Source organism: Schistocerca americana, chromosome 4, assembly GCF_021461395.2.
Source record: "Schistocerca americana isolate TAMUIC-IGC-003095 chromosome 4, iqSchAmer2.1, whole genome shotgun sequence".
NCBI classification, from domain to species: domain Eukaryota; kingdom Metazoa; phylum Arthropoda; class Insecta; order Orthoptera; family Acrididae; genus Schistocerca; species Schistocerca americana.
The window spans coordinates 371151232-371178082 of record NC_060122.1 but is presented as its reverse complement, the minus strand read 5'-3'; the positions used below and the strand labels follow the sequence as shown (position 1 = coordinate 371178082).

Here is a 26851-nt window from a genome sequence, read left to right as displayed (position 1 = left end):
AAAATTCTTCAACTGCAAACAGGGCCAGAGAAGATCATCATCATTTCTGATGGTGCTATTAGTCATTTTAAAAGTCGTAACCAGCTGTAATTGAGTAAGTCACTCGTGCCAACTCACCGGTTATTCGGTGCTACTGGTCATGGAAAGGGGCCTTGTGGTGGTGTAGGAGGCCTGCTGAAGCACCATGCTACAAAACATAATCTTTCCAGACCAAATACAGCTGCAATTCAGAATGCTGAGGTTTTTGAGAGTCATGAAATCTTACACATCCACAGCCCTCATTCTTTTGTCCAAAGAGGAAATCAAAAAATTATGAGCAGATAAAAGAAGAATGATCTAAACAAACTACTCCTGTGAAAGGAATTCAGAAGACACATTTTTAGACTCGAGATTGGCGAACTTGTATTGCACACACTTTAAAGAGCAAGAAAGAAGAAATTTTGTTTGTTTGGCCAACACCTCAGAAATAGCAGGATAATATTCAGATTCACAACCTGAGAAGGGGGACATTTGTAGCTTGTGTAGGTAACTGTGACTGGTGGATTGCAGAGATTATAGACACCAGTTTTGAGTTAAACGAAATTGTAGTGAACCTTATGCTACCACATGAACCAGCTGCTGGATGTATGTTTCCAGCTGAAGGACAGCTACAATGCCATGAGTGCTCACTTCCTGTTCACAATATTTTGATGATTGTAAGTGCTCCAGTTCCTATTGGTTCAACAGGAAGACATCACTCTATATCAAAGGAAGATACTGAAGCAATGGGACACATTTTTGGTTCATTGACTGGCTAATTTCAGTACAGAACAGAGTGCACAGAAGTTGTATAAATTGAAATCTTTAAGTCATTGGATCTTTCACATACATTTTGGAACCATTTAAAATGCTTGAAAACGAGTCTCTTACTCATCTTTCAAAACTAAAATTATGTTAAATAAGGCTAGGTTTTGATTTTTATGAGTCTGTATGTGATAATGTGTTAATAAATTAGGTTTTATGTAGGCCTATGGCAAAAATTTCAATTGTTTATAGCACCTGTTCAACCTAAAAGTGGAAGCTCTCGTTTTCAGGAAATGTAGAACTATATGGTACTAATCAACAGAAAAAAATCAAAATTTTATGGAGTGGCATTTTTGAAGAAAAACTTTTTTCCTTAAATTATATAAACGTTCACAACACTATACTAAAAGAACTTTGACAGAGAAGTCCAAATGGAGAATTTCTTTGTAATCATAAAGCAATTATCTTCCAAATAAAAAATCTCCAACAAAATATCTAGAACTGTTCCAGAGATAAAGCATTTTATTTATTTATTTATTTATTTCCAAAATTCACATCTTCAAAATGGTATGCGCAGTGTCAACTTTGGAGGGCTGTATCTTGGAGCAGATATTTTTTTGAAGAAAACAAAAAACATACGTGTTCCTTACTTAGTCCTTCATTTTAACATATGCCAAATTCAGTAACACCCGAGACTATGAAGGTAAGATTCTTCCCTAGCGTGCCTGAATTGATATGGACTATGCGTTTTGTTAATACCATATCACACGTGAATTCATGTTAAACTGAAAAAAAACAAAACTCAGTGTTAAGGAAGTTGGACAATCTCACAGTACATTCACAATAAATGTTCAAAAATGTCTCCACCGAGTTAATGCATTTAGCTTCACGTATATGAACAGATTTTGTTGCTCATTTCAGATTCACAGGGTTACTCTTAATTTCATCTATTGCATTCATAATGTTCTGGAAAACTATTGCAGGTACATGTCTGGGATATGTTTTATTAGATTCACACGACCAATAACAACAAAATAAATGGAAATCGTGCTTTACTTTCACCTCATACAATTTTGCAATGGCATCATATTAGTGAAGTTGCTAAATTTCAGGCAAAATCTTTTATTAGCTGTAACTCCGTCAACAAACAATTGCGGAGCTATGTTTATATGAACTTTTTTCTTTAGTTTTACTTGTAGAATAACATATTAAAATATCTGCATATCTTTGAGAATCACAGTGTATGCTATGATATGAACATATTGTTGTGTTACCCATACAGAATCATGTAAAGTCTTACTTAAAAACCATCTAACCCAGTGCCAAAGTTCGTCTGAACACTTTGATGCTACGAGACCCTATTAGATGCTGTGTGTTGTGGCCTATCGTTCTCAGAAGTAATTAGTGACAGAAAAAATCAGTGTAATTTGAGTTGTCTCATGGGAAGCTCTTCTTGATTACATTTGTAATTTACCATTGTTTGGAGTAAAGGAAATGCTGGAGTACCATACTTGGAATAAGAGTCTTAGTTTAAATTATTTATTCAAATATAAAATGGGGTATGTTAGTTATATCTAACAAAGATGTTGAGTAAATGCAGAAAGGGTGTTATTTCTCCAGAAACTAGAAAATAATTGCTCTGGCAATTGACCTGATTGGTATATTCCTTTATAATTTTTCAAGCAATGAGCCAATACATTAAGTTACTGGTGGGGTACAATTTGCTTTTTAATTCACTAATATAAAGACATTGAATGCCCAAAAGTCTTGATGAAGTATTTGGTTTGTTATGCATTTGTAAACAAAACAGTAAGTGTTCAAGTATTTATGCAGCAAACAAGAATTATACATGCGAGCTGTACGGCAATGGCCATAACGCGACTTAACAGCTACCACGGGGCCCCAGCCTTTGCAGGATTTTTCCACTTCTGTGCTGCATGTCTATCCTCTCGCTATTCTTTTTCCCGTCCCTTGGCAAACATGTCTAGGGTGTTCCTGGGAATGTTCTGCATTGTCTGTCGCTGACGTAAGAACAGTGTAGCCATTGTTTTTCTCTACCTTTTCCTTTCTTTCTTTCCCTTCTCCTCTCTTTCCTCCACTTCAATGTTTGAGGTTCCTCTTTTTCTTCTTTCTCCATGTGCTCTCCTGAAGGCCGGCCCATGTGTCTGACGCACAACAGGTGACTGGGTAACGCGTAATTCCCAGCCCCAGGTCGACAGGTAGGATTCGCATGTAGCCCCTGGTACGGGCCAGGCCCAGGGAGGGGTGATTGCCTGAGCTGCAACCTTCCCAAATTGCCGATTGGTCCCTCCGTCAGGTGCTCGGGAGGTGTGAACAGTCACCTAAGGCGAGTGTGCCCTCTTGTGAAGGGGGCCTCCAGTTAGAAGGAGCACGCCATCGGAGATGCTGGCAATAATGGACGATTTTCTCGCAATGTGTCACTCATCTTCACAATCAGCGTCTACGAAACATAAACGTAATTCAAAGACCCTTCCCGCTGCACCACAGTTCTTCTTGGTCTCACATACTGAAGACAGTCAGCCCTTCACCACAGTAAATCCGTTTATTATTCAGAAAGGTGTAGATGCAACTGCTAGCCCTGTGACTCCTGCTCTCATATACGAATTCTCAATCACAACAACTGCTTGCCGCCTCACTTCTCCATGGCTACCTTGTTCATGTTAAGGCCCATAGAACTTCTTCCCAAGGTTTTATTTACACCAGGCTGCTTGGCAGTCTAACACAGGCCGAAATCCCAGCTTACCTCTCTGATTAGGGTGTCATTGCCGTCCATCGTGTAATGAAAAAGGTAGATTCCTCCTTAGTGCCCACCCCTACTCTTTGTTCATCTTCAGTAGAGTGGTACTTCCATTCAAGATCAAAGCAGGTTATGAAATTATCACCGTCTGGCCGTACATTCCGAACATGATGCGCTGCTACCAGTGTCATTGATTCAACTACACTAAAACGTTTTGTTGACAGCCAGGCAAATGTGTAACATGTGGTATGGATGCGCACAAGTGCGATTGTCCGTCTCCTGCTACCCGCTGTATCAACTGCAATGGTGGCCATGTTGCCTCATCTCGGTATTTTCCCGTGTATCTCTATGAGCAGGCAGTCCAAGAGATCCGGTAAAGGAAAAATTACCTTACCCAGACGCTCGCACATTATTGACTAGTCACAAACCTTGCATTCTCCCATCTGGCACATGTAGTACTGTTCTTGTTCCCCCTCTCTCCATGAAGGACACGGCCACGCAGACATGCTACCTTCAGTTCAGCTCCGAGGTTATGAAATCGCTCAGTGTCATGGTAGCATCGCCATCCCCGCATCCAGCTGTACAATAAGCCATCAGACTCTTGCCTCAAGTGGTAGGCCGGCAAGGACAGGAGTAGTACTCCCGTGAAGACTTCCTATGTCCCTCCAGTCATACAACACCCGAGTCTTCCTCTAACCGGAAAGGCTTGAAGAAGTCCACCAAAGGAAAATGGTCTTCTCCTTAACCGACTCGAAGATCCTCTTCGATGGTGTTGCCACATGATACCTTAACCTGGCCAGCATGTGTGTCACCGGTGTGCACCACCAATTGTTTTTCAGCGTTGGACTCCACAGACCTGACTGCACAAGCAAGCCGATGCATCTATGCACCCCATGGGGCAGGGTCCTCCTGCTTTTATTCTTATTTATTTACATGTCAAGTTCCATTGGACCAAATTGAGGAGCAAATCTCCAAGGTCATGAAACATGTGAGTACATGAAATTACAACATAAAAGTAATAACAGATAAAATGTTCATAACCTGAAAAAAGTCAATCCATAATTTTAAGTAAATGCAATCAACAATACAAGAAGAATTAGCTTAATTTTTCAAGGAACTCCTCGACAGAATAGAAGGAGCGACCCATAAGGAAACTCTTCAGTTTAGATTTGAAAGCACATGTATTACTGCCAAGATTTTTGAATTCGAGTGGTAGCTTATTGAAAATGGATGCAGCAATATACTGCACACCTTTATGCACAACAGTCAATGAAATGCGATCCAAATGCAGATTGGATTTCTGCCTAGTATTAACTGACTTAAAGCTGTTAATTCTTGGGAATAAGCTGATAGTGTTAACAAGAAATGACAATAAAGAATATATATATTGAGAGGCCAATGTCAAAATACCCAGACTAGTGAACAGCGGTCGACAAGAGGTTCGTGAACTTACACCACTTACTGCCCGAACCACCCATTTCTGAGCCAAAAATATCCTTTTAGAATGGGAAGAGTTACCCCAAAATATAATACCATACGACATAAGCGAATAAAAATAAGCAAAGTAGACTAATTTTCATGTTGAACGATCACTCACTTCAGATACAGTTTGAATAGTAAAAATGGCAGTATTAAGTCTTTGAACAAGATCCTGAACGTGAGCTTTCCACGACAGTTAACTATTTATCTGAACACACAGAAATTTGAACTGTTCAGTTTCACTAATCATATGCCCATTCTGTGAAATTAAAACGTCAGGTTTTGTGAATTCTGTGTTAGAAACCATAAAAACTCAGTATTACTGTGATTTAGCGTTAGTTTATTTTCTACGAGCCATGAAGTTATGTCATGAACTGCATTATTTGAAACCGAGCCAGTGTTGCACACGACATCCTTTACTACAAAGCTAGTGTGATCAGCAAACAGAAATATTTTGGAGTTACTCGTAATACTAGTGGGCATATCATTTATATAAATAAGGAACAGGAGTGCTTCCAACACTGATCCCTGGGGTACTCCCCACTTGACCGTACCCCACTCAGGCCCCAAATCAGAGCCATTCTCAACCTCGTGAATAATGACCTTTTGCTGTCTGTTGCTAAAGTAAGAGGAGAACCGATTGTGAGCTGCACCCCCCCCCCCCCCCCAATATTCCGTAATGGTCCAACTTCTGGAGCAGTATTTTGTGTCCAACACAATCAAATGCCTTAGTTAAATCAAAAAATATGTCGGGCATTTGAAACCTTTTGTTTAACCCATCCAGTATCTTACAGAGAAAAGGGAATGTAGCATATTCAGGTGTTAAACGACTTCTAAATCCGAACTTTACATTTGATAGCAAATCGTGTGATATTAAATGATCAATTATCCTTACATACACAGCCTTTTCAATAGTTTTAGCAAACATTGATGGCATAGAAATAGGTCTAAAATTATCTGCATTATCCCTATCTACCTTTGTATAAAGTGGCTTTACAACTGAGTACTTTAATCGTTCAGGAAAGCAACAAAAATTACAAATATAGCTAAACACAGGGCTAACATGTGCAGCACACTTCTTTAATATTCTGCTAGGCACCTTGAGAGTCCTTAGTCTTCAGTGATTTAATTATTGTCTCAATCTCCCCCTTGTCTGTATCACAGAGGAGTGAGTATTTCAGACATCAATCTCAGAGAGGCATTTGCCAAGGAAGTTATATAATTCCCTGCAGAAACTAAATTTTTATTTAATTCACCAGCAATGCTCAGAAAATAATTGTTAAATACTTTACATACATCTGATTTATCAGTAACAGAAATATATTTAGACTACTACGAATTGACTTTGTCATCGACCTTGTGTTCCTTCACAACTGACCGTATGGTTTTAATTTTATCCTGTGAATTAGCTATTTCTTTGCCTTCCTAATAACATTTTTAAGCACCTTACAATACTGTTTGTAATGGGCTACTGTAGCTTGAGTGTGACTGCTTCTAACATTTTGATATAATTCCCGCTTTGTTCTGCAAGATATCCTTATCCCACTAGTCAGCCACCCAGGCTGCCTATTACTGCTAGTATCCCATTTAGAACGTTCTAATGGAAAGCAATTCTCAAAGAGCATGAGAAATGTGACAAGGAAAGCATTATATTTATCATCTATGTTCCCAGCACTATAAGCATCCTGCCACTTTTCTTCCTTGACAAGGTATAAAATTTTTTCTATTGCTGTTGAATTAACTTTCCTATATAATTCGTAATTATATGTGATATTTGTTTGACTACAAAAGCCTTTTAGTGTTTGTGCATCATGGTCTGAAAGGCCACTCACCCTTCTACTAACAGAATTAACAGAATGCCCATCTAGTAATGAAGAATGAATACAAATATTGTCTATGGCTGTACTACTGTTACTCTGCACCCTAGTTGAAAAAAACACAGTCTGCATCAGATATTTAGGAGATCTACCAATGTCCTTTTTTCTTGCACCATCAGATACAAAATTTATGTTGAAGTCACCACATATAACTAATTTCCAGTACTTCCTACAAAGTGAATCAAGAATCCTCTCTTGCTTGAGCAGAAATGCTCTGAAGTCAGAGTTAGGGGACCTATAAACAACAATTAGAAGTTTAGTTTCACTAAATTCAACTGCCCCTGCACAACATTCAAATGTCTGTTCAGTGCAGTGCCATGATACATCTATGGAAATTCTGTTTTTTACGTACATAGCCACTCCCCCACCCACAAGGAACTCCTCGAAATGGAAATTCTGTTTTTTACGTACATAGCCACTCCCCCACCCACAAGGAACTCCTCGAAAAACAGCCAGCTAATGTGTATCCTGGTAAAGGAAGCCTCTGAATTGTCAAATTATTTATGTGGTGCTCCAACATACCAATAATTTCTGAGTCAACGTCTATAAGCAGTTCACTAACATTATCTCTAATACCTCTTATATTTTGATGAAATATGCTAATTCCTTCTCTGCTTGGAAACATGACATTCTCTGAAGGTTAGCCCTTAGTTAGAGGGACTTCCTTTAACCAGGTATACGTATCAGCTGACATCAATCGAAAAATATGCTGCTCTAACACCAACTAGTACAGGAATTTTTGCATGAGTGATCTCACTACCACCCACTACACTGACACCTATAAGCTTTGCCAGTCACCCTGTCCCATACCTATTTAGGTGCATGCCGTACCTAGTGAAACTCGATCTGCTGATGGACCCAACTGGCACCACTGAAATGTGACCCATGCCCTCTGCCATCAGCACCCTCCCCAGTCCCACGTTAACATGCCTAACAGCTGCATTAAAATGAGGATGATCATGACACTGAAACAGTTCCACAAAATGCACATTAATGCCACTAGTTTGAGTTGCTATCTTTAACAGGCCACCACCTACAGCATATTCCCTGTCCCCATCAAGACTGTTCCCTGCTCCACCCACTATCACTACCTGATCCTCCTTCGTAAAATTCCTACATAACTCCTGTATGCTGTCAGTCGCCTGAGCCAATCCTGCACTAGGTTTCACAATGCTGGTGACCTGGTACTCACTCCCCAACACTCCCTGCAACTGCGAGCCCACACCTCTACCGTGTGAACTACCTAGCAGCAGAACCTTCTTTCTGTTAGACTTTTCAACTGACCTAGGCCTCTGAACTGCTGAAGACTGCTGCATGTTGCCTAATCTACAGCTACAAGAAGCTCCTCTCCACTCAACTCTGGTAGTTGGTCAAAACTATTGCATATACGCGAAGTATAACTGTCTGAATACCACCTACTCCTTGCTGCCTTCTTGCCAACTGCCAGTTCCCATTCCTCACCACCCTTCAGCCTCATCAACCTATCTAATTCCTCCTTTGCTCGTTGTAACTGCACCTGAAGGGCACAGATCTTACGCTCTTGCTCATCTATGAACTTACTTCTACTACAGATTCTGCATTCCCAGGAGAGGATCTCACTAGAATGCCCACAGGCTTCCCCACAGCATCCCCCCCCCCCCCCCCAATGAAAATACTTCAAACAAATTCCACACCGTAACCCAATACCCACAAACCTACAACAGAGCCCACACTTCTCACTAATGGTAAAATTTTACAGTTAATGAAAAAGAAAACTATACACCTACATTACCTAAGTTCAGTTACACCAGTAGAACTACTTACAGAACTAACAATAGCAGTCTCGATATTCTCTGCCTTCTAAGAAAGCAACTACTTGTATTAATACTACTACACGACAGCTAATACCAATACCAACAAAATTTTGCAAAATTATTTGCTAAAACCAAAAATTCAAGTGGACACTGTAACAATCAATGAAGTTGAAACAACGAATAAAGATTTTACTGAAATATTCACTAGAAACAAAAAGAAACATCAACTGAAAACTAAAACACAAAGTTCTGTGCCCTGTAGTAGCGACACTTCACAGGCTGTCACTCGGCAGCTGCCGAGGTGACACCCCTACATCTCTTTTTCATCAAGACTCTCCTCCAGTGAAACATTCGTGGCCTTCGGTCCTACAAAGAGGATTTATGGCTGCTTTTAGCATCGCACCGTCCCTTTGTACTCTGTCTTCAGGAAACGAAATTGCGCCCTCAAGACCGGTTTGAGCTTTCACATTTCTTACTGGTTCATTTGACCTTCCCCTGAGGTTGGCATTCCATCTCACGGGGGCGTCATGCTGCTCATACGGGATGACATTCATAGTCAGCCCATCTCCCTGACTACCCATCTTCAAGCTGTTGCAGTTCGCCTTTTCCTTCCCCTCCTGACTTTTTCCTTCTGTACCATTTATGTCCCTCTGTCATTCGATGTCACCAGGGCAGACTTCCTTCAGCTTATTGGGCAACTACCTCCCCCATTTTTGCTCCTCTGTTACTTTCATGCTCATAATCCATTTTGGGGTTCTCCCAGGACCTATCAGAGAGGTGCCCTCTTGGCTGACATTCTTAACCAACTTAACCTCTTCTGCCTTAACACTGGAGCACCCAATATCATTTCTGACTCCTCACACACCTATTCCCATTATTCCCATTTGGACCTATCCTGCACTGCATAGCTTGCCAATTATCTTGAGTGGTCCGTTCTTTCTGACACCTGCTTGAGTTACCATTTTGCAAGTGCTATCCATTTTCCGACTGCTACCCCATCCTGACTGCTGCCCCATCCGTGTGCACTCCCAAATGGTAGCTTACTAAGGCTGACTGTCAGCTTTACTCCTCCCTGGCGACCTTCGAAGAACAAGATTTCCCAGTTGTGGCGACCAGGTGGAATATCTCATGGAAATTATCCTTACTTCTGCAGAACATTCCATTTCTCGTACTTCCCCTTTACCACACTTTGTGCCACTCCCTTGATGGGCTGAGGCACGCAGCGACACAGTTCGCGCACGGTGACGTGCTCTCCGCATTTTTAACAGTCATCCTGTGTTGGCAAACTGCATTCATTATAAACAGATGCATGCAGAGTTTCTTCGCATTCTTTGTGGTAAAAAGAGCTAGCTGGATTTCATTTACTAGTTCTTTTAACAGCTCCACCCATTCCCCTGTCTTGTGGGCCATCATCCGACAGCTCTCTGGGACCAAGATCCATTCCCCAATTTCCTGCCCGACAGCAACACACGATGTCATCATGGACTCTATTGCTATCTCCAAGTTTTAGCTCGTCCTACTATCACCCTGCCTACCTTCATTGGAAACAAGCGGAGGCTCGGGCGATACCCTTCTCTTCTCCGAATCATGAGTGCTACAATGCTGCCTTTACTATGAGGGAGCTACATCATGCCCTCAGTTCATCCCGATCCTCTGCCCCAGGGCCAGCTGCCATCCACATTCAGATGTTGCAGCTCCTTTTCAGTTGCAGGCAAGCACTTTCTGCTTAATATGTTCAGGGTGTTTATAAATGAATATCGCGGTTTTAACGCTTTATAATATTTATTATAGTAAAGTTACAGTTATAAATGATATGTCAAATGAAAGAGCAACTCACAGTTTTACAAAGAACCTTATAAATGTTCAATGTGAGCTCCATTTGTCACATTGCACACGTCAAGTCTGGATAGGCTGCAAGGGGCCAATGACAGGGCTTGCTTTGCATGGCCTCCACGTTCACCCAACCTAACGCCATGCGATTTTTTCCTTTGGGTCTTCATCAAGGATCGTGTGTACATGCCTCCGCTACCAGCAGACCTCTCTGAATTAAGAAACCGGATTGAAGCAGCTGTTGCTACAATCACTGAAGACGCACTTATCAACGTATGGGAAGAACTCAGTTATAGATTTGATGTGTGCTGTGTGACAAATGGTGCTCACATTGAACATTTATAAGGTTCTTGGTAAAATCGTGACACTGACACATTTGTGCCACTTTGGCACCTGAGGATGTTTGAATAAAGAGAAAATAGTGGCTTAATAAATCCAAGTAATGTAATAGTTAGAGAGGGTGGTTTTTTAATATTCATATTAATCAGTTGTGGAAGCACAGGGTGATCAAATATTTACTTCATTCCAGTTGTTTGAGTGGTGTAAAGCATATATGTCATCAATCACTTTTGTGTGACAAATGATGAGCATGAGCATGTAGCCTAAAAAAGGAGTTTAGCAAAAAGTTTTATAAATCCATAGCAGTCACAGGGACACAAAAGTATCATTTCTATGAGCAAAGCCAAGTGTAAAGCAAAAATTGTTTGTTATTTTAAGGATTTTGATGCCCGTAAAAGTAAATGGTTCCATATACTGCATGCTTTTGAACAGATTACAGGACATGTTGCTTGCACGTGTGACAACAAATCGTGTATGGCTTCGTGCTAGCTATAAATGAAAAAAGGAGAAGTAAACCTGCTGGAAAAGAATAAATTTTTACATCAGTTGTGTCATTATTGCTTAAAAAATTAGGCTTTGTAATTAATTAAAAGGAAAAGTGCAGTGTGTAATTTTAGACTCAAATAGGATTGTTAGTGGATCACCATAACATCTTTCTTGTTGAAGATCATTCAAAAATTTTGCTTTGCAAGACACTGAAATAACTCATTGTTAAATAATAACAGTTAATCATTGTTTAATTAATAATGTTGGTTTATATAAATGTATCTGTAGAATGAAGGTATTGGTCTCGCAAACTGACATACAGCTGGGAGAGCAGTGTGCTGACTGCGTGCCCTTCCATATAGGCATCCAGTGACACCTGTGGGCTGAGGATGACACGACAGCCGGTCGATACCATTGGCCCTTCATGGCCTGTTGGGGTGGTGTTTAGTTTTAGAATGAAGGTATTATTAAGTAAATTATGCATAGTATATTTTGAATGCACATTGTTGTGGTGTCGGTTAAAATATCTTCACAGTTAACTTGGGAAAGCCAGATGTGAATTGAAATTTAAGTGTTTAATTTTAATAATGTAATAAATTTATTGTCACGAAGTACAAAATAATGATTTAATAGCGTTAGTTGGTTTCTGACATATTACATCGTAGTAACAAGAGACTATGCACAAGGTGCTGCACTTACTAGTAAAATGAAATTAATGAAAATATGTTCCCACTGGAACACCCATCATGAAATTTAATACATACATTAACAGATAATGTACAAGCAACAAAGTTTTTGAGAAACTGAATAAAATGGTACAAATTTTAAGTCTGTAAGTCAAACAGTTTTTGAGATATGTTGATTTTGAGGTTTCAAAATGCAACAAGAATTTCATAACTTTGAAAGATTTAAAAATTAATAATCAAGAATGACAGATAAAAAAATTAATTTGGGATTTTTCATGCAAACTATTATAGGTGTAAAAAAAATATCAAAATCTGAGATGTAAAGAACCAGACCATCGGTTGTTTCTAAGACCGACCCCACTCTAAATTGTGACCTATCTGTTCCTGGGTACATCTTACAATCTAGTATTTGATTTTAAAATCTGTGCTTGACCACGATGTAATCTAACGGAAATTTTACGTGTCTCCTGGCCTTTTCCAAGTATACTTCCTCCTTTTGTGATTTTTGAACAGAGTATTCACTATTACTTGCTGAAATCTATCGCAGAATTCAATTAGTCTTTCTTCTCTCTCATTCTTAGTACCAAGGCCGTATTCTTCCGTAACCCTTTCTTCTATTCCTTCCCCTACAACTGTGTTTCAATCTACCATGACTATTTGATTTTCATCTCCCTCTCCCTTTATGTACTGCATTACCCCATAGCAGGATTCAATCACAGGACCGAGGACATTGCGATTACTACTACCCCTATACCACAGGTCCCTCAAATGTCAGAGTAGCTGTTGACTAATGCTGGATTTATTGTATGTGCCAAGTGACCCATTCATTGCCTATCAAGGTTTGCGGCACAGCACGTTAATTTTATTTTGTATGTGATATCATGATAGCCAACAACTTTGTCCAAAGTGAAACATTAAGCTTTGATAAACTGTGTGCAAATAAACCATTAATGCTGGCAAATACATCGTCAATACTAGTTCGTGGAAATGGGAGCTGTAAGAAAGTTGCCTATGACTCCAATGAACTTCATATTATGCATTATGCACGTCTGCAGTACCTGTGTGTTTAAGATCAGAAAACTGTTCATGGTTCATGACTCATGAGAATTCACTATGCTGTTTCTGTGTACCTTGGTTAAGCCCCCCAGATGCTGTTAAAAATTGCAGTCAGACAATCACAAGGAACATTTTTTACCAGCCAACTACAGTCCAGTTCATGGTCAAACTGGCAGGCAGACATGCTTTCTAGTGAAGCAACAAAGCCAAAACCTTGTTGGAATATAACCTGAAGTAGTATCAATACCTAAAGTTTTAAAACTGTCCTAATGTACTTGTTTCTTTTCACATTTGCATCATTTTGTTGAAACGAAGATCACGTTTTGTATCTAACGGCACCGCAAGTAGCCACATTTGCAGCCAGAATGAAGTGCTCCTATCGTTGATAAGAAGGGTGAATATGTCCTGGGCAGAGATAGGGATGTAAAAGGAGGGAACTAGCTTTTCGACTTATCTGGCAGCTTCAAAGACATTTAAATCAAAACATCTTGGCATATTCACACTTTTAATACATGCCCAGAAAAACTTTTTTAGCTATTACATGTATGCTCATCAGCCAAGTGGCCATATGCTATTATTTATCATTGGTGAATCTTCTGGATTTTGGGCACAAGACCAGGGACTTTAACCTATAAATTCCATGATGCAGGCATGTCAATATCTTGCAGCGAAGAGGGCTCATTCCGCTGGGGAAGTAGAATTAACTCGTAAAAAAGTGCAACTAAGTTGTTTTGATTTAGCTGCCTTTGAAGCTGTCAGATAAGTGTAAAAGCTAGTTACTTTCTTTAACATCCCTAACATTGCTGAAAACATATTTGCCTTTTCTTGTGCAGTGACAGCAGCATTTTTTTGGTTCCCAACTGTCACTCTCCCATAATTTTGATGTTAGTCTGCCATAGCTCGCCTAAAATTTGAACCAGTTCACACAAGTTTGAAACATAGATGTGGCACGCATAAAAACCTCTCAGAAAAACACATTTTTCCATGTAAAATTCAAATGACGCTAGATTTCTGAAAGCAAGTTTTCAATTTTATTCAAAGAATGCATTTTTTTGTATTTAATTCATTTAAAACCATTTCCTTGCGTTAAGTTCATGTAAGAACAAATTTTACATGCTACATTTAGCTCAACTTTAAACTACCTTAACTTGGTAATGGATAAAACTTGTTCGATAACAAAATTTTGTTTTGACTTTATCCATTTATCCCCCTTCATGCGAAATCTGAACCGATTCATGCAAGTTTAAAACATAGAACTGGCACACTTAAACTACCAAGAAAAATGTATTTTTTTGCACACAAAATCCAAACCAAGCAAGAATTTTTTATCCTTCAAATGGTTAAAAATTATATTAGACAAAGGTCCAATACACTGGTGGACCAAATTTGAACCACCAGTCTTGATCCAGTCAAGAGTTATTTAAAGGTGATTGTTTTTGTATGTAAAAAGTGAATAGTTCACATACAAATGACGCCATTAACAGAGCGTTAATTTCAGCCCAGTTAGAACCTTTTGTAAAAAGAATTAATCGATTTGCACAATTTTCCTGGACACCAGCTCCAGTTTGTCACCAAGTGAGGTAGCTCAGTGGTTTTGAGGGGATGGTTTAAACCATTTCCAGCCATCTAGATTTAGGTTTTCCGTGATTTCCCTAAATTGTTTAAGGCAAATGCCAGGATGGCCCTTTGAAAGGGCATGGTCAATTTACTTCTCCATCCATCCCTAATACAAGCTTGTGCTCTATCTCTAAAGACCTTGTTTTTGTTGGAATGTTAAACACTAACCTCCTCCATCCCCAGTTTCAAACAATTGGAAATCCAGGATAGAATGTAACAATATTATGAGAAGAAAAGTTACTTCTCACCATTAAAACTTTTGGCGATAAACACCTTTGTCAGCAGTAGATACACACATGTGCGCATTCAAAGACACACACACACACACACACACACACACACACACACACACACACAGAGTTGCAAATGCAACTCACACACACGACTGCAGTCTCAAGCAACTGAAAACACACTGCGAGCAGCAGCACCAATGCATGATGGGAGTGGTGGATGAGTGGGGGTAAGGAGGAGGCTGGGGTATGGAGGTGTAGGGATAATATGGTGGGGGTGGCGGACAGTAAAGTATAGGTTAGACGGAGGGCAGGGGAGAGGTGGGAAAGGTGGAGGGGGGTGGAAAGACGAGAAATAAAAAGACTGGGTATGGTGGTGGAATGACAGCTGTGTAGTGCTGGAATGGGTACAGGGAAGTGCCTGGATGGTTGATGACAGTGACTAATGAAGGTATTGCATGGAAAGTTCCCACCTGCGCAATTCAGAAAAGCTCGTGTTGGTGGATATGGATCCTTCCCACCAACACCAGCTTTTCCGAATTGTACAGGTGGAAACTTTCCCTGCAATACATCCTATGTTCCTGTAACCCTCCTGGCCTCAACCCTCGTTAGTCACTGTCCTCACCCATTCAGCCCCTTCCCTGTTTCCATTCCAGCACTACACAGCTGTCATTCCACCACCACACCCAGTCTCTTTATTTCTCTTCTTTGCACTACTTCCCCCTTTCCCACCTCTGTCCTGCCCTCCATCTAACCTGCAGCACTTCACTGTCCACCACTCCTACCATAGTATCTCTCCACCTCCCCACCCCAGCCTCCTCCTTACCCCCGCCCAGTTGCCATTCCCATTATGCACTGGTCCCATTATGCACTGGTGTTGCTGCTCGCAGTGTGGTTTCAGTTGCCTAAGACTGCAGGTGTGTGTGTGTGTGTGTGTGGTGTTGTTGTTGTTGACGAAGGTGTTAAGAAATAGCCGCTGGTCTGGGCTAAACAAAATACTTTTTACCCCACAAACCGCAGATCTGCATGCACCCTCTTAACACACATTTGTTACAGCTCTTTCATACTGTAATGATTTTTTCCTTTATATCAACCAACAGTGAGACTGGCAAAAAGCAATCACAACAGTCACTATTTATGCCTGCGGTCATCATTGCAGGACAAATTTCAGCAGGACTGCTTCGAAATCACTATGTTTCATTTCTCTGTGTTGCCACGAGTTTTACTTTTTTGTTAATGTCGACTTCACATAACTTGTTCACTTTGTGAAGGGAGGAATTTTGATGAGGTCTCCTAGCTGAAATAAAATTGTTATATGTTGATAACTGTTGTGTGTGTGTCGGGAGGGGGGGGGGGGGGGGGGGGGGAAGAGGCCTTGGACACACTGTAATGGCAAGTTAGATCAGTGCTATTACAGTCAACAATGGCATGGTGATGTGGATTAGCAGCTATGTCAGGTAGCCTGTAGGAGCTGGGCATGTACAGGGCTTGCCTCAGTTGAACATTTGTTAGCAGCTGCAGTGACCCTTCTGTGTTACCCAACATCCAATCATCAACTGTTGGGTAGATTTTTAATTGGATTTCTCCTTTCCTTCTGGACATGGAATCTGCTATTGGCCATATGAGTTGCACAGTCATTTTCACTTAGCACCTTCTGTCAGACCGTGGAAATTTTCAAAATCAGTGTCAGAAGCATAGTTAGACAGCAAAATTGCTATCACAAATAATTTATCGTCAAAATGTTTCAGTGTAAACTGACACTGAACTCAATCAAAATTCTTTTCCCTTTTGAAGGTCTCTCATAGCTATATTGGCTGTGCCTGTCCCTGTCACATGATCCGGAGCAGATATTTTGTTTTTATGGTATTAATCGCATACACTATTGCTAAAAGGTGATCTTATTTGAAAAGCATATTATCATGTCACCAGCAAATATTCAAATTTTCAAATGTCTGCAGACATCAGTAATCATTAACCTCTAATTTATTGTTATGATACAGGAGGAAAATTTAACTTTACTGTCAATACACAGATATTGAGTGGCTATATTAGCAGTACAATGACATCCTAATAGGTCAGCAGGACAATTTTTTGGAAAATAATTTAGAAATTATGACAATATTGTGGCTCTTAATTTTTTCCCAGCATGGTGGATAAGAACCACTCTAAGATTTTGACACACACATCAAACTGCTGAGACCTTTCCATTACAGAATTCTTGTAGACATTAACAAGGGACCATCTGATTAGCTATGACTGTGGTGTTGACATTAGGTAGGCATGGGAATTCATGCATTGTACTGTTAAGAAGAGTGAGGAAACACCGCAATGAACTAATGTCCTGGGCAGGTGTAATACATCTCCACTGCGCAGTCATAATGGGTGGGGGTTGAAGGATTATACTACGTGCCTGGCCAAGTTCATAAGCTCACCTGATAATGGCAGTGAGGCTGTATGATGAAATATTGTGCCCATTGTACACAGAAAACCTGCTTTGCACCTGTGTACGATCGTGTAGTGATGATATTGTTACGTACTTGTGACTTGCGTCACCGCGCATTCAAAAAATTATTATTGTTGTGCTTTATTAATCATTACTGACCTTACACAGCTTAGTAGCACATTGTTTGTACCACATTTACTCCAAAATTGAAATGATGATAATTGTCATGTTGTTAGGTTGACTTGAGACAGATGACAGTGAAATTCGTATCAAAATAAATTGTGTCTAAGAGGAAATTTGTGATTTCACATATGATCCTTCCAATCAAGTTAGCTGCATGATGGTGAGAACACATACCTAGGATTCATAAAATATTGTTGCAGAGTCTTGTCTCACCATATTGGTGATTTCATTCCGCTTGTAAGGCATTGTCTTTTTGCATTGATCCAGGTAGTCAGACTCACAGTGAGTGGTAAGCTTTTACAGAGTTTTATTGTCATGAAATCTAAAATACATTTTGTTAGGCAGTACATATGTGAATGTTTTGACTGGTTAGGTAAATAGCTACAGAATACATAAAGGTATGCCCAGGTAGAAAATTTGAATAAATCTGCAACAGCTCGGCTCTTTTTTCTCTTTTTTTTTTTTGCATTGAGTGGCGTATCAGAAGAGTGCGAAAGACTAGGCAAAATTTAATAGGGCAAAGAAGCAGCAGCATGTGACTGGGTCTTGTGCAGAATGAGCTAGGGTGCTGTTATGGAGCTAGAAAACACCCTTGGACAACTTCCCATGGTGTTTTGTCTTGATGGCATTCTGTAACCTCATCAGAAGATTTTGTTAGTTTATTTCTGTGACACTTAGCTCCTTACAGGCATAATCTGTTAGTGTCACACCATGGTGGTCCTAAAAAAATACTCAACATCGCTTTGCCCAGTGGTTGGGATTTGCCTGTATTAGTGATGGTGAATTGACATGTTTCTACTGATTGCTTTGCTCCTGTGCCTTGAGATCATAGTGATACACTCAGAATTCATCCATGGTGATTAGGCCACGAAAGAAATCATCTAGATTGGTTTGACATAGTGCAACATTTCCATTGCTGCCTCAATTTGGCATGCTGTTTGAATGGGTGCGAGCAATTTGGGAACCATGTAGTGCCATGTGTTGAAAAGTGATCCACGACTGACTTTCGCTTTTCCCAGTTTTGCATCTATTGTGATTCTCCGCATTTGAGCACCAGGACCTACACTACAGGTTCCTAGTTCTTCACAGAGATTCGATCTGCTTCTATGTTTTTCATCATTCAGGCATGTTTGACCACACTGGAAGTTCCTGCACCACCTAACCATTATAACATATGACGGTGCATTACTGCTGTATACTTCCATCAACTCAGCATGGATAGTTGTCCCCTTCAGATGCAAGAATCAAATTACTGCTCAATACTCCACCTTTTCAGTAGGCTGTGACTTTTTTTATTATTATTATTATTATTATTATTATTATTGGGCAGTTGGCTGTGGTACTGTGGCATGTGGATTTCTAGGTGTACCAGGGCAGACATGGAGCTCCAGCAAACAAAAAATAATGATATAACTTTATATTTTTAAAGTGATAATTAAAACTTTAAGATTACCGGTCATAACTTATTCTACTGCAGATTTCAGTTCCTCATGAGAGGGAACTCCTTTGAGATTCTGAAGGAGACCAACAAAAGATACACTCCAGTACACATGAACCCATAAATAGAAAAGACCAAGTCCTTAAAGAAGTTGATTTGATTGGTCTGGGACTGGATAGAAAGTGAACCTAAAAAACCCATAACTGTAATATCGAATATATTTTTGCTGATAGCATTGTGTGTATTGAAAAATAGTTTGCTACCATCTGGCACACAATAGCACATGTGATTGGTAAAAAGTCTTGTAGGATAATGTGAAACTTTTGATATTAAGCATATGTACATGTATTTAAAGGCATCCAAGGAAAAATGTAGACTTAGGCCTAAGTGAATTTCAATTTTGATCTTGAAGCGGAACACGAACAAAATGGTTCAAATGGCTCTGTGCACTATGGGACTTAACATCTATGGTCATCAGTCCCCTAGAACTTAGAACTACTTAAACCTAACTAACCTAAGGACAGCACACAACACCCAGCCATCACGAGGCAGAGAAAATCCCTGACCCCGCCGGGAATCGAACCCGGGAACCCGGGCGTGGGAAGCGAGAACGCTACCGCACGACCACGAGATGCGGGCAGGAACACGGACACTGTTATTTACGCCGAAGTGCATGAAGGAGCTTCTTCCATGGAATAAGAAATGGATGCTGAGATGCAAGGGTATCTGAATTAACATTTACAAGATTAAGCCTATTTTCAGTGTCGTTTTTGTCAGAGAGGGAGAGAGAGAGAGAGAGAGAGAAGGATACTTGAAATGATATTCAGATGATCACAAGCTTGTAGAAAGCTTGGTATGTTGATAAAGCAGCAGGTAAACTGGACTTTTATGAGGAAGCACAACAAAATTCAACAAAAAAAAGGTCTTCGCCACATCAAAATAAACCAAACCTCTAACTAAATTAAAGGCATTAAGAACAGTACAAAGTATGTTGTGACATGCTCGGTAACTAGATGTTGCACACACTGAAGAAAAACCTACAGCACATTCAAGAAGCACCTTAATGGCTATCAGCCACAAAGTAAGAAATCATAGGGTAATATAAAGGTCTGTTTTGTCCCAGCTAATTACTTCAAAGATCTTTTTGGCTATGAGGAAACCAGTAACAAATGGTCACGACATCCTTTTGAATTGACAGACAAAGACTTTGCCACGAATATGGGAAGAGCTTGGTTTGTCTCTCAACCTACGAATAATGAAAATGCTGGCTAAGATTTGATCACAGCATAAATGTCAAGGAGTGATGGTAGGTAGTTTTGCTTGAAATTTTGGCAAAGCAATATAATTATACAGTACCTAACACATTTATTCCAAGATGAGATTAATGAGAGAAATCTCTGAAGGATTTTAATTGAAACGTAGACTCCATGAGGGCAGAGGACAATCACCAATTGTATTCAGTTGTATATTAGAAAAGATAATCTGTGAATGGGAAAATGAACTTTGCAGGAGTTGATTACCGAATTAAGTCCATATTAGAGGCACAAAGAATGGGGTTTGTGATTTGACAATTCTGTCACGAGACACTGAAATGCCAGTTGAACAGGTAAAGCTAGTAAAAGAACGGGCAGAAAAAGCTGGATATTACATTTAATAAAAAGAAATACATTTATGCAATTGTCAAATCAGTCGCATTTCAAAGGACGGCAACATATGGTAGTATTGAAAGAGTGTTAAACACTTTTTGAGTGGTTCTGTAGTTATAAAAAAGCTAAATAAACATCATATAAGGCAATAGTTGTGTTGCTTGTGGGAGAATGTACCATCTCTATGTGAAGAAACTCATCTTGAGACAAACTAAACCTAGTCACTATGATGCAGTCTTTAAAATAGTGTATCTGTATGTCAGTGGAACTCCCTCAGTGGAAGGAAAGAGATTAAAAAACAACCAGAACAATTTGGGAGGACGTTGCAAAATAATGATACCAAAACGTTGTAGGTGGCCATTGCAACTGTAATGCTAAAAAGAATTGTACTAGAATAGTGAATGGTTTACGAAAGCAATTAGAAAATCAATATCTCCCACAGCTCATTGTGCAAGTACAGTACTGAGACCTTTAAAGGCTTCATTAAAGAAGAAAAGCAGAACTAGTGCTGAACTTTTGGGCAGGAAGGAAGAAATTCACTAACATATAGTTGTTGTGTAATACAATTTTGTTACAAAAAAGGTACCTGATAAACAGTAAATGTAGTATATACCCTACAAAACTCTTTTTTTCAGTTCATGTAAAGCAGCTTGATTTATGTTTATGTCTATTTTATTTAGAGGGTATGTAATTTCTAAAGCCTAATTGTTATTAGTCAGATTTTGTCAGGGGACAGACAGCATGTAATCAGTAAAATCAGTGTATATGGATATTGTTTGTAACTTTATTCTTTGAGCATTGTGTTCCATCAGGTATTGATTAAATTTGGTGCACAGTTTATAGCTGTTAAAAAGTTGTCATTCAGTAACAAAAATGCATCAGATTAAAAATCCAGAGGTTGAAGATTTAACCCCCAATTGGTCCTTTGATTTTTTCCTGTTTTCTGTCATTCCTGTCATCTCTGCTAACACTTCGTGTATGTGAGAAAGTTTAATTTGCACTGGGATTCAGAGTCAAGTTATAGTTCCTAAATCATCGTATAATGGCTAGGAATTTCACTCCATATGTTTGACGAATGCAAGGACATTCCACCTCCAGTACACAATGCTTTGTATTGTAAAGAATGGTGTTTTCAAATCAATCGTCTTATGTGACCTATCTAACATGATAAGATGCCATCACTGTGTCTGTTAGTAGCCATGTCCTGGTGTAGGAATAGTGTTCTATGAATCTTCCATGTGAATTCCAGAGAGCCCCAGCAGCAGTTCTTTTTAGTCCTAGTAGTATGTAATGGATGAGGATATCTGTATAGTTCTTTCCATTTCATTATGTTTTGAGAATCACCATTTAGTGGAAACTAGTATTCAGTTATCAGGTCCCTCAAACATGCATTTGAATGCTAACGTTATTCAGTATTACCCTCGATTCTTAACTCGTGAAGCATTCTCTTTTAACTGGAGCATTTGAAATGTGCCTGCAGCATCAGAATATCCATAGCATGCTCCCAAGATTAATATTTTGCATGAACAGACTTTATTTCTGCAAATATTGATTGTAATATCAGGTGAGATGTTTTCATACCTGTTGATTGATGGGTGGATGAAAGTTTCCTCATGTTCAGATAGATTTGTTGTGAATATGCTGTTGGTGAATTCTGGCATTGTTTTATCTGAGGATGGAGCCTTACAGTTTCGAAATTGATAGCTCAGTTAAATTGGGAAACAGTAGGTACAGCTTTTTGGGTACATAAATAAAAAGGTAAAATATAACGTTTATTTTCCACTGCTTAAGTCATAGCAGCAAACTTTTCCACCTTCCCACCATCTTCCATCACTGTAGAAGATACAAGATTTGGACTTGGAATCTGGAACTTACCCACAGAACTACATAGAAAAGTAGGTGCACAGTAATGCATTTGAATATAGAAAATCACCCTCTGATTCAACTGTGAGCTAAAGAAGACGTAGGCATTGTGTAAGTCTTCTTGACTGCTAGATCCGCCTCGTTTACCACCCCTATTTAACGACAAGACAGTAAATGAGCGATTGACGAGAATAGGACAGTGAATAACTGTAGGTGCGTTACAAAGTCATGGCGTGTGGAAGAAACAAAATGCGCCCAGTGACTGGAAGAAATCGGAGGTGATACCAGTTAACAAGAAGGATGGTAAAAGTGATCCTCAAAATTACCGTCCATTCTCATTGACCTCAATCTGTTGTAGAATCCATAAAATATTATGTGCCCAAACATAGTATTGTATCTTGAACAGAATGACGTGATCCATGCCAGCCAACATAGGTTCCGACAACAATAATAATGCGGAAGGTAACTCACGCGTTTTTCAGAGTTGATCCTGAAAGACGAGGATTGAGGCTATCAGGTGAATGTAGTACTTCTTGACTTTTGAAAAGCTTTTGACTTGATACCACACCAACATTTATTTTTAAAAAGTATTAGGTATTAAACAAAATATGCGACTGGATTGGATTTCTTGGAAGGAAGGGCGCAGCAAATTATTTTGGATGGATAGTCGTCGACAGGAGTGGAAGAAGCCCCAGCGAAGTGTGTTTAAAGCCCTCGTTGTTCCTGTCGTATGTTAATGACGTCCCAGACTGTATTAATTATAACCTCAGACTTTTTTTTCACGACTGTCTGTAATGAAGTACTTCTGAAAAAAAAGCTGCATAAACATGCAGTCAGATCTTGATAAGGTTTCATAGTGTTACAAAGATCATCGACTTGTTTTAAATCTTCAGAAACGTAAAATTGTGCACTTCACAAAATGCAGAAAAGTGCACGATTGGAATCAATCGACTCGTACAAATATCTGGCTGCAACAATTTGCAGGGATATGAGATGATAACGTACGCTCAGTCGTAGATAAAGCAGGTGCCCGAGTTCGTTTAGTTGGCAGGATACTAGGAAAAACTGTCCTAGAGTGTCGCTCAAATGTATGGGAACCATACCAGATAGGACTAACAGAAGATTCGAACGTATACAAAGAAGGGCGGCGCAAATGGCCACAGATTTGTTTTGACTCGAGCGTCACGGAAGTGAAAAATGTGAATTGGCAGCCTCTTGAAGATAGACACCAATTACGTCCTTAATGCCTACTTACTGTGCCTCAAGATCTCATAGTAATTACGATTTTAGAGGTATTCTTCGGCTTCAACTGTTTCCATATTTACCGCGAAGACGAGAATTGACTAATATATGGCCGGCCGAAGTGGCCGTGCGGTTAAAGGCGCTGCAGTCTGGAACCGCAAGACCGCTACGGTCGCAGGTTCGAATCCTGCCTCGGGCATGGATGTTTGTGATGTCCTTAGGTTAGTTAGGTTTAACTAGTTCTAAGTTCTAGGGGACTAATGACCTCAGCAGTTGAGTCCCATAGTGCTCAGAGCCATTTGAACCATTTGACTAATATATCATATCACGCGCGGAGGCACTGAACCAGTCATTCTTCTCGCGCTCTATTCGCAATTGGATCAGGAAGAAAATCTAGCAAGTGTTACAGTGGGAAGCATCCTCTACCGCACAGTGATTTGAAGAGGCTGTTTTTTTAAAAACTGCCGAGCCGCTCTGAACAGTGGACGCGTTCCAATGCTGCGCCCCACGCGTGTCAGCCATTTCTCGTAGAGAGTGTTATTTCGCCTTGGCGGCTTCCCTGTCGGTTTTCAGAGAACTGAAGGACTAGCGAGCTTCCTGCCGTGACTTCTCGTCGTGTTGCATAATACGGCTTCGCGAGTCTTGCGCGTCGCGCACAGGTTTCGTGCCGTGGGAGGCTCTCACAAGCCGGTGGTAGTTCCGCGGAAGACTGAAGGCTTGACGACGTGGGGAGAGGAGAGGCGGACCCGGTGCGGTGGCAGTCGCGGCGATGGTGTTCGGCGGGAGCGACGGCCGCCGTCTGCGCCGGACTGCCCCCACTGGGCGCGCCTCCGCGGGGAGGGAGCGGGCTGTCGCCGTAAGTGACGCGCCAGCTGCGGGCTGCTCTGCCGGTGGCCAGCTGACACCAAATGCTGCCATCCTCGTTGTCCTTCACAAGTAGTTGTTCCGCACTATTCGATCATACCTTCATTCAAACCCTGTAGCGTAAAATACGAAGTGTGGGGTAAAATTTGTGTGAGGAGTGACAAGACACGATCTCATCGTTTATGTTATCGAAGTTGTGTTCGGATTTTGATAACTTTCGAACATCTGTTATGGGCTTACGTTCTGAAGACAGTATCGGGCGTGGAGTTTCGTTTAAACTCTGACGGAAATGTGAAAAACAGTTTGACGTGGGATACGTTGGCAGTTACTTGCAGAAAGCCCAGTTTCAGTATATACAGTGTCGATAATGAGTCCCCCTTGTTTCTTCCAGTGACGAGTGTGCGTGTGTTAAAATGTTGCAGTACGAAAAGTAACTTCAACGAACGACAAATCTTGCGTGTGAGGGATTTCTTTGAAGAAGGGTGTTGTATCCGACATCTGTTGGACATTTGCGGGAACAGTGTGAATGCGTTCTTGATTACTGTGATTTAGATTTGTAAGTGAAGAAAATCTCCTTACATAATTATTGAGAAGGTCTTTTTTTCACTTGTAACTTACTTTGGCAAAGTTTACTAAAGTGCGAAACATAACCCGTCAGTTATTTGCAAAGTAGACCTGGCTGTTTTCTGGTTTGCGTAGTAGCCAGCCAAAATTGAATCCTACCGTTCCTGTTGTCCCTTATAAGTAGTAGCTTTAGCCTGTTCGATCGTGCATGCCGTTTCGCCCTCCTCCATTCTGAACATTTTAGTGCCAAATACTGACAAATTGGGGCTTGAAATTAGTGCGAGTAGTGCCAGTTACGATCTAAATGTCTGTGTGGTGTAAGAGCGGTATGGACCGTTATATAACTTTCAAGTATGTTGCGCTGCTTCAGTGCATCAGTGAATCTAAAACTGTTTGTGCATGCATATAAAAGCAGCAAAAGGAGCTACAGATTCCAGAACAAGAGGCAGATACGTCATTCAAAATGCCGTCGATAACAATGTTATATTGACGAATATATATTACGCCGTTTGAAGGTCGACGTAACCCCAAAACACGTCTCGGCATAAATAAACCTATAAACAAAGTGGCTGGGTGCTGTGATTTTCTAAATAATCTCTGTAGTAATTAAGCTTATTACGTATTGTAAGGCAAGAAGTTTTCTCTGGCTAGTGGAATTTTTACAGGAATGTGAAAAATAGTACGAGTAACGATGTGTTTGCTGTATTTCCAGAGAGTGGATCCGATTGTGAAATGTGTATTTTCTATGACAAGTCTCCCTTTTATTCTTCCAGTGATGAGTGTGCATTCAAAACAAACGAGGTATGAAATACTACTAGAACTGGCGACACGGCGTATTGGCGATTTCTCTGAAGATAGGTGTTGTATCCCACATGTGTAGCTGGAAGACAGAATTTACTGGTACACTTAATTTGGAATTTAAATGTGGGAAGCTGGTTTTTGGGGGGGGGGGGGGGGAGGAGGTAGCTTTGTTAGTTAAGCTAAAAAAAAGTACCTAACTTTGATCAGTATAGTATATTGGATGAAGTAGTACGAATGCACTTCTAATTTCTGTGGCTTAGAATGAGTCTCGATATACTTGTTGGACACTTTTCCCCACGAGTAAATGGCATTGACATAGTTTCCCAAAGTAGGGCACTGACACCGAGAACCATTTGTAACTTTGAGCGTAGTTATATTTTTGAAAGTAATAAAGTTATATAAGTATATGCAGTTTACACATATCTCAATATAAACTGAAACTAAGTTTTAATTATATGTTACCCTGTAAAGTTGCTTTCTCATGTTGTGTTTTATGAAGCACAGGCAACACATTTCTGGTAAAATTATGAAAGATTAAGGTCCTGTATTGTTTCCTGGAGTTCAACAATTACATAAGATATAATGACGTACTGTTTTCACCTGACACTTCCCAAAATGCATGCCACTAAAAGTACTGATAGTTTACTTTGCATCGAATTAATAACGTTACACTTTTTATCAGTTTTAACAGGTCAGCTGTTCGCATTACATCAAATTCGGCTTTTTGCAGAGCAGTAGAGGTGACGTTAGCCTCGCCAACTTCACTAGCGTGCCCGCAGAGTAGCTGCGATGTTAGCACCCATTCATTAATCTTCTGACTCATGCGTTGCGAAGTGGACAGGAACCAGTGTGATTTCCTTATTCTGTTGCTGC

At 40.1% G+C, this 26851-nt stretch overlaps 1 protein-coding gene across 3 annotated transcripts in view; it reads left to right on the top strand.

The window, feature by feature from the left end:
- Window positions 1-26851, top strand: part of LOC124612286 (serine/threonine-protein kinase N) — a 311276-nt gene that overhangs the window by 5718 nt on the left and 278707 nt on the right. For 2 of the 3 annotated variants that reach the window (XM_047140394.1, XM_047140392.1), the window contains exon 1: window positions 24495-24605. The exons of the other annotated variant lie outside the window; for it this stretch is intronic. In XM_047140394.1, the coding sequence (XP_046996350.1) occupies window positions 24519-24605 (87 nt within the window). In that variant the 5' untranslated portion in view covers window positions 24495-24518. Of the gene's footprint in view, window positions 1-24494; window positions 24606-26851 lie in introns of those variants that run through there. 3 annotated transcript variants of the gene reach the window in all.